General features: G+C 46.2%; 1 protein-coding gene across 1 annotated transcript; it reads right to left on the bottom strand.

The window, feature by feature from the left end:
• Window positions 1-226: 226 nt before the first annotated feature.
• Window positions 227-1,647, bottom strand: kctd12.1 (potassium channel tetramerisation domain containing 12.1). The gene has a single exon (XM_073027876.1). It carries the CDS (start codon window positions 1,340-1,342, stop codon window positions 503-505), a length of 840 nt encoding a protein of 279 aa, XP_072883977.1. The 5' UTR covers window positions 1,343-1,647; the 3' UTR covers window positions 227-502.
• Between the last annotated feature and the right edge of the window lie 7,470 nt (window positions 1,648-9,117).

Below are 9,117 nucleotides of genomic sequence, written 5' to 3'. Positions count from 1 at the left end.
CTCTCTTCTCTCTCTCCTTCTCTCCTCTCTCTCTCTCTCTCTCCTCTCTCTCTCTCTCTCTCTCTCTCTCTCCTCTCTCTCTCTCTCTCCTCTCTCTCTCTCTCCTCTCTCTCTCTCTCTCCCTCTCTCTCTCTCTCTCTCTCCCTCCCTCTCCCTCTCCTCTCTCCTCTCCCCCTATCTTCTTCTCTCCTCCCCTCTCTCTCACTCACACACACACACAACACACACACACACACACACACACACTCTGTCACACACGGCGCACACACACACACACTCTGTCACACATGGCGCGCACACACACACACACACCACACACACACACACACTGTCACACACGGCGCACCTTGCTAAACTGTTCTACTTAGTACACACTCACACGAATGATTAAGTAAAGCCCTATTCTGTAGGGGCAGTTCCAGGTCGTAGGAACAAAATAGGTAGGCATCATAGCTTTGGGAGAGGTTGGTTTCACTGGGAGCGGACTGGCCGTCCGGCTCGCTCACTCTCTGCAGAAGACATACTCGGTGTAACTGGTCCAGATCTTATCCTCTCCCTGGTCACTGGCGTAGGCGCAGGTCCCAGTGGAGCTACATGCCAGCATGTGGAAGCCAGCATCGGCTAACAAGTCAAACGCCTGCTCCAGGAAGTTGAACTTGAGATAGTAGCGGGATGTGTACCTCTCGGGAGGGCGATCGGGGTCCCGGCTCTCGTTCAAGGTTTCTCCGAACACTTCCTTGGCCAGTGAAGTCTTGCCGCACACGGTAATCCTGGCTACCCTTCTGAATTTGGCATCGGCTTGACAGTCCCGTCCGATGGTGTAAGAGCCCCGGTAACCCACGGTGATGTAGCCCGACCTCCTGGGCTGGGTGCTGTCTGCTGGCGGGGGCGACAGCGGGAGAGACGGCGTCAGCGGGCTGCCCTTCTCCACCTCTTTGCCGCCTTCTTGCTCGCCCCTCCAGCGTTCGCTGAGCGAGCCCAACTTGCCATCCTTGGCGCCCAGTTGACCGACCAGTTCCCGAAGCTGGAAGAACTCCGCCTCCCTCTGCAGCCTGCACCTCTCGGGGAAGTAATCCGGCAGAACCAGCCTGAGATCCCTCATGTAGTCCAGGATGTAGCGGAATAGGAAACCGTCCCGGTCTAGGAAGAACCGGCCTTTGCTGTCTTTCGGCAACTCCTTGGGGCTGCTCCGGCTGAACATGTGCCAGAGCAGGGAGTCGGGCACGGCCACCAGCGTGCGGTGGCGGGTCACATACACCTGCCCGCCGACATTCAGCTCCACCACGGCCGGGAAAGCGGACTCGCCGTTCGGGAGCTCGCCGGGGTTGTCTGGCAGAGCCATCGCACTGCTCCTGCAAGTCTCCAACAACCCCCCGAAAAAAGAAAATACACCAGACTCTGGTGAAAAATGTGGGCTGCCGTATGTAAATATCAGATGTGGGAGGAAGAGGTTTAAATATACGCGGATGACGTTGACTTTCAACAAATCAACAAGTTGAAAGCTAAGACTGACATTTTCGTTCTCCTAAGAATGTCCCAGGACGTGTTGAGACCAACCGCGGTAACTTTTCTTCTGCTGTTTTTCCTTCATGCACGAGTCTCTATTACAAGATCTGGCCCATTTTCTAGGACATTTGCGTTTGCAGGCAGTACCCTGCGTTCCTCTTTTGCTGTTTACTTAGTCATTTTTATTAATATCTCCTTGAAACTGAGGCACAGGCGATTAACAGTCCTCAAATTTATGGCAGCCCCTAATATGTGGCTGGAATGCCCGCCCATTCATAACAAATTCTGACCAAAAGTCTGAACTCTGTTTAAACTAGAACCCTTCAGCCCGTTTCACTGTCCACAGGAATTGCCTGACCCACTGAATCTTTATAGCGTTTTTGTTTTCTTTTCAAAGTAATAACCGACCGGGATGACCTGGAGCCTACGAGTGAGTGAAAGCCGTGATAATAGATTTTATTTCTGTTTTAAAAAATTCCCAAACTTAAAAAGCAATTTTATTGCTTTTTCTTTCAAGTATTGCAAGTTTCGTATTAAAAACAAACAAACAGAAATAAATCCTCTGAAGGAATTCATTATTCACAAGTGTGAACGGTATTTCACGTTGGCCAGAACAACTTCGATCCAGTATATTATTGTTAACACAAATTCGCCCGGCAGTGCTCTCCCCATCAGGTCAAACAACTCAAGTTTGACAAGAACTCTTCTGTGGCTACGACCTCATCTTTATTGCCAAACCGCAAATGGGTGAAAAGTGTCATTTTTGTTCATCACAACTAAACACAATTGTTTCATGGATTTCTAAATTTCGAAACCAATTAATTTCAAACAATGGACACACATTTTAACCCTCTGCTGTCTCCATCGTCGCTTCAGAAATTTCAATAATGGGGATCGCCCGCCCTCTGCTGGTTGTACAAATGAGCAAAACACACACACACACAATGCTGGAGGAACTCAGCAGGTCAGGCAGCATTTATAGAAAAGTGTAAGCAATCGACTCTTTGCGTATTGAGTGTTGGTGGGGTTCTATTCCTTATTAGCACACTTATGGAGTTCAGACAGCAGCCTCTGAAGAGAGTAGAGTGATGGATGCTGTCTCTACGGATTTTAGCAAGGCCTTTGAGAAGGTCGGACGTAGAAGCCTACCCTGAAGATCAGATGGGATCCAGAAAAAGCAAATTAAGTGGATACATGGGGGCTTGATGGTAGGAAGCAGCAAGGAATGATGGAATGTTGTTTTTGTTTCGGAATGGAAGCCTGCGGGTAGCAGTGTTTCACAGGGATTAGAGCTGTGGATATTATTGTTTATCATTGATAAAAATGATTTGGATGACATGGTTAGTATGTTTTCAGATGGCACTGAAATAGATGATATCACAGGCAAAATTAGGTTTATTATCACTGACGTGGATTGTGAAATGTGTTGCTTTGTGGAAGCAATTACAGCACGTGACATAAAAATTACTGTGGCAAAAAAAATCTAAAAAACCGATAATGAGGTACTGTTCATAGGTACATGAACTGTTCAGCAATGTGATGGTGCAGAGAAAAAACCTATCATAAATGTTGAGTGTATGTCTGCAGTTTCCTGTACCTCCTCCCCGATCACAATAATGTGAAGAGGGGATGTTCTGAATAATGAGGGTCTTTAGTGATGAATGCCACCTTCTCGAGGCACCACACCTTGAAGATGTCCTCAATATGGGCCATGCCTCTTCCAGCATTGAGTGTTGGTGGGAAATGTTGTTACTGGAGGATCATGGGTAAGTGGACTGAGGAATAGCAAACAACATTTGACTCAGGTAAGTGTAAGGTGCTGCCATTTTTCGGGAAGTCAGAGAAGACTTTCACAGTGATTGGTAAGGCCCTGGGCAGTGCTGCAGAGTAAAAGGACCAAGGAGTACAAGGATATCCAGGTAGTTCCATGAAAGTGGCATCAAGGGTAGTCAGGATTGTGAAGAGAGCAGTTGACATGCCACAGTTCAGCAGTCCAAAACTCATAGGAGCAGAATTAGGCCATTCAGCCCTTCAAGTCTGCTCTGCCATTTCATCATTGCTGATCCCAGAACCCATTCAACTCCATACACCAGCCTTCTCGCCATATCCTTTTATAACCTGATTGATCAGGAAACAATCAACCTCCACCTTAAATATACCCACAGACTTGTCCTCCACCGCAGTCTGTGGCAGAGCATCCCACAGATTCACTACCCTGGCGACAAAAAATCCTCCTTACCTCTGTTCTAAAGGGTCACCTCTCAATATTGAGGCTGTGCTCTCTAGTTCTAATTGCCCCCACAATAGGAAGCATCCACTCTGTCTAGTCCTTTCAAAATTTGGTAGGTTTCAATGAGATCTCCACGCATTCTTCTAAATTCCAGTGAGTACAGGCCCAAGGCTGCTAAATGCACCTATTATGTTAACTTCTTCATTCCTGGAATCATCCTTGTGAACCTCCTCTGGACTCTCTCCAATGACAAAGCATCCTTTCTGAGATGTGAGGCCCAAAACTGTTGACAATACTCTATATGTAGCCTGACTAGTGCCTGATAAAGCCTCAGCATTATCTCCTTGTTTTTATATTCTATTCCCTTTGAAATAAATGCCAACATTGCATTTGCCTCCTTTACCACAGGCTCAACCTGTCAATTAACCTTCTGGGAGTCTTGCACGAGGACTCCTAACTCCCTCTGTACCTCTGATGTTTGAACCTTCTCCCCATTTAGATAATAGTCCACACTATTGTTGCATTTACCAAAATGTATTATCAGAATCAGAATCAGAATCAGAATAAGACTTTAATCGCCAAGTACCTATGCACATACAAGGAAATTACTTCCGGCAGATGTTGTCTCTCTGCTCATAACAATAATAATGATAAATATAAATGAAAATATAGATTATACATACAGGTAGTGCAATCCAAGTAATAGTTAGCCGACAGTTAACCGGCAGTTCTACACTGCAGTCATTGAGTCTGTCCTGTGCACCTCCATCATTGTGTGGTTTGGAGCTGCCACCAAGCAGGATAGAACCAGACTACAGCGCACAGTGAGGACTGCCGAGCACATCATTGGAGCCTCTCTGCCCTCTATTGTGGACCTGTACTCTTCCAGGTTGAAGAAGAGGGTGGAGAATATCATAAAGGACTCTTCCCATCCTGCGCACGGACTGTTTGATCTGCTTCCGTCTGGTAGGCGCTTCAGATCCCTACACCATATTCCACCTGCCACTTTTTTTGCCCAACTTTCAATTTGTCCAAGTCCTGCTGAAATCATATTGCTTCCTCAGCACTACCTACCCTTCAACCTATCTTCATATCATCTGCAGACTTGGCACAAAGCCATCAACTCCATTATCTAAATCAATGACAAACAATGTGAAAAGCAGTGGTCCCATACTGACCCCTGAGGAACACCACTATTCACTGGCAGCCAACCAGAAAAGACCCCTTTTATTTCCGCTTGCTGCCTCCTACCTGTTAGCCATTCATCTGCCCATACCAGTCAGGTCATTGAGTATCAACATTTGGATGTTATGTTGCATTTGTACAGGGCATTGGTGAGGGTGTATTATAGGGAAAATGTCATTAAGCTGGACAGAGTGCAAAGAAAATTTACAACAATATTGCTGATATTTCAGGCCGAGACCCTTCATCAGACTGAGAAGTGGAGAGGGGAGATGGCATATGAAGTGGAGAAAGGCAGTGGTGAAACAAAAGGGGATGAAGGATGATTGGCAGATGGAAACAGATTGGAACGGGATACCAGTGCATCCCTTGGCACACCAATGTACCTCTCTGCACATCAATGCAAAGGCGAGAAATATATCTCTCTTTCATTCTGCTGAGCTTAAATTTAACCAACAGGTTCGAAAAAGTGATAATTAGTCACAATGTCCTTCAGTAAATTTTGTAAGCAGTAAATACATCTAAGTAACTGGAGCTGTATAATATTTTGGTAAGCCCATATTTGGAGTACTTCTGTTCACCACATTACAGGAAGGATGTGAAGGCTTTAGAGAGGGTCAGAGGTTCACCAGTGTGTTGACTAGATTGGAGTTTATTAGTTATAAGGAAAGGTTAGACAAACTTGGAGTGTCAGAGGCTAAAGCGTGACCTGACAGTGTAAACAGAAACAAGGAGAGGCATAGATATTGGCAGATAGACTCTTTTCCTTAGGGTGCAAATGCCAAGTACTAGAGGGCATGCACTTAAGGCGAAAGTGTAAAGGTGATTTAAGAAAAATGTGTAAATAGACATATGAAAATGTCATGGATCTAAGGATCCACTACATGCAAATGGATGTGATTAGCGGATATCATGCATAGACATAGTGAGCTGAAGGCCCTGTTCCAGTGCTGTACTATTCTATGTTCCAACTCATTTTGCCTCTGTAACATTATCCTGAACTTGGTTTACTGTTCTGATATATTTAATTTCTTCTTATTCAGAGATATAGCACAAATCAACGAGCCCCCACTGTCCAATTACACCCTTGTGACCAATGAACCTATTAAGCTGCACACTGTTGGACTGTGGGAGGAAACCCACACAGTCGTGGGGAGAGCGTACAAACACAGGCAGTGGCGGGAATTGAACCTAGGTCGCTGACACTATAAACCATTGTGCTAACCACTACACTGTCTGTTATTCTTATGATTAACAAGGATAGTTGTATATCAACAGCTATATGCATTTATTGCAATTCACATCTTAGCCAATCAATGTCTCAGTGTACACTGGCAATGATGGAACCCAGGTGCGGAGGAACCACAGACTCTCAGGTGACCGGAATTTATACATGAGAATTCCAACTGAACATTGATGGCTTGGCCAAGTGACACCCTGAGATGTAACATTTTCAAAACTAGGACCCCCAGATGGAGCATGCGCTTAAATACTGCAAGTGACATGGAATCCCCAAGCCTATCAAAATAAACATAACAAGGAAATATAAACAATTAATGAATCTCATTAAACTACAATTGACCAACTCAGGTGCTCTAAAAAATTGGGAGTACAGTGCAGTCCAGATCCCGCCAAGGCCCAGAGAGCAAATAACAGACAAGGATACTCAGATAATATTGTTTAATAACTCAAGCTAATTTTTTTTCTTCATTTCTCCAGATTATTTACCAGTAAGTGTCAGGTGACATTTTACTTTGCATTAGTAAACTGACAAGTGAATGAGAAAAGAAAGTTATACATTGACCTTTTATCTATACCTTTTGGATCTACATGAGGTGCTCCGTCAAGAAGGCAATGTCTATCATCAAAGATCCCCAGCATCTTGACAGGCCATCTTCTCAAAACTATAATTGTGCAAAATGTACAGAAGTTTGAAGTCCCACACCATCAGTTTCAAGAACAGCTACTTAACTTCAATCATTTTGTTCTTGACCCAATTAGCACAACCCTAATCATTACTGTAGCATAGCAATGCTAGGAACACTTTGATCCAGAGTTTCCCAACTGGGGTTCCATGAGCGGTCGCTTGATATTTCTTGAGAGATCATGATTTAAAAAATAAGCATCGTTTTTTTTAAACTTCACACAATTCACGATGCTGGCACTCGCAATGGTGGGAAGTAACTGAGCAGCCCCGTCAGCAATCCTGTTAGAGGTTTCTAAGCCCAGTATGACAGTGCACAGACTTTATGCTCAGTTTTTGACATGAGAGGCCATTCATAATTGATGAGCGCTGTGTAGCACGGAGGAGAGGATGATAGGGTGATGGTGGGTGGTGTGTGGAATGGACGGGAGGATGATAGGCTGATGGTGGGCACTGTATAGCATGGAGGAGAGGCTGATAGGATGATGGTGGGTGTTGTGTTGCATGGAGGAGAGGATGATAGGTTGATGGAGTGTGTTGTGTTGCATGGAGGAGAGGATGATAGGCTGATGGTGGGTGCTGTGTAACATGGAGGAGAGGATGATAGGCTGATGGTGGGTGTTGTTTTACATGGAGCAGAGGATGATAGGCTGATGGTGGGCACTGTTATATGGAGGAGAGGATGATAGGCTGATGGTGAGTGTTGCGTAGCATGGAGGAGAGGATGATAGGCTGATGGTGGGTGTTGTGTTACATGGAGGAGAGGATGATAGGCTGATGGTGGGTGTTGTGTTGCATGGAGGAGAGGATGATAGGCTGATGGTGGGCGTTGTGTTGCATGGAGGAGAGGATGATAGGCTGATGGTGGGTGTTGTGTTGCATGGAGGAGAGGATGATAAGCTGATGGTGGGCGTTGTGTTGCATGCAGGAGAGGATGATAGGCTGATGGTGGGCACGGTGTTACATGGAGAAGAGGATAATAGGCTAATGGTGGGTGTTGTGTTGCATGGAGGAGAGGATGATAGGCTGATTGTGGGTGGTTGTTGCATGGAGGAGAGGATGATAGGCTGACGGTGGGCGTTGTGTTGCATGGAGGAGTGGATGATAGGTTGATGGTGTGTGTTGTGTTACATGGAGGAGAGGATGATAGGCTGACGGTGGGCGTTGTGTTGCATGGAGGAGTGGATGATAGGTTGATGGTGTGTGTTGTGTTACATGGAGGAGAGGATGATAGGCTGATGGTGGACACTGTTACATGGAGGAGAGGATGATAGGCTGATAGTGTGCACTGTGTTGCATGGAGTAGAGGATGATAGGCTGATGGTGTGTGTTGTGTTACATGGAGCAGAGAATGATAGGCTGATGGTGTGAGTTGTGTTACATGAAGGAGTGGATGATAGGCTGATGGTGGGCGTTGTGTAGCATGGAGGAGAGGATGATAGGCTGATGGTGGGCATTGTGTAGCATGGAGGAGAGGATGACAGGCTGATGGTGGGCGTTTTGTAGCATGGAGGAGAGGATGATAGGCTGATGGTGGGTGTTGTGTTGCATGGAGGATAGGATGATAGGCTGATGGTGGGTGTTGTGTTGCATGGAGGAGAGGATGATAGGCTGATGGTGGGTGTTGTGTTGCATGGAGGAGAGGATGATAGGCTGATGGTGGGTGTTGTGTTGCATGGAGGAGAGGATGATAGGCTGATGGTGGGCGTTGTGTTGCATGGAGGAGAGGATGATAGGCTGATGGTGGGTGTTGTATTGCATGGAGGAGAGGATGATAGGCTGATGCTGGGCGTTGTGTTGCACGGAGGAGAAGATGATAGGCTGATTGTGGGCGTTGTGTTGCATGGAGGAGAGGATGATAGGCTCATGGTGTGTGTTGTGTTGCATGGAGGAGAGGATGATAGGCTGATGGTGGGCACGGTGTTACATGGAGAAGAGGATAATAGGCTAATGGTGGGTGTTGTGTCGCATGGAGGAGAGGATGATAGGCTGACGATGGGCGTTGTGTTGCATGGAGGAGTGGATGATAGGTTGATGGTGTGTGTTGTGTTGCATGGAGGAGAGGATGATAGGCTGATGGTGGGTGTTGTGTTGCATGGAGGAGAGGATGATAGGCTGATGGTGGACACTGTTACATGGAGGAGAGGATGATAGGCTGATGGTGTGTGTTGTGTTACATGGAGGAGAGAATGATAGGCTGATGGTGTGAGTTGTGTTACATGAAGGAGTGGATGATAGGCTGATGGTGGGCGTTGTGTAGCATGGTGGAGAGGAT

Source organism: Hemitrygon akajei, chromosome 2, assembly GCF_048418815.1.
Source record: "Hemitrygon akajei chromosome 2, sHemAka1.3, whole genome shotgun sequence".
Classification (NCBI taxonomy): domain Eukaryota; kingdom Metazoa; phylum Chordata; class Chondrichthyes; order Myliobatiformes; family Dasyatidae; genus Hemitrygon; species Hemitrygon akajei.
Note: the sequence above shows the minus strand (reverse complement) of the source record. Positions and strands in the feature narration are given on the sequence as shown.

Excerpts from the sequence above, each read along its gene's own strand:
- kctd12.1 (XM_073027876.1), bottom strand. The coding sequence starts at position 1,342 with ATGGCTCTGCCAGACAACCCCGGCGAGCTCCCGAACGGCGAGTCCGCT.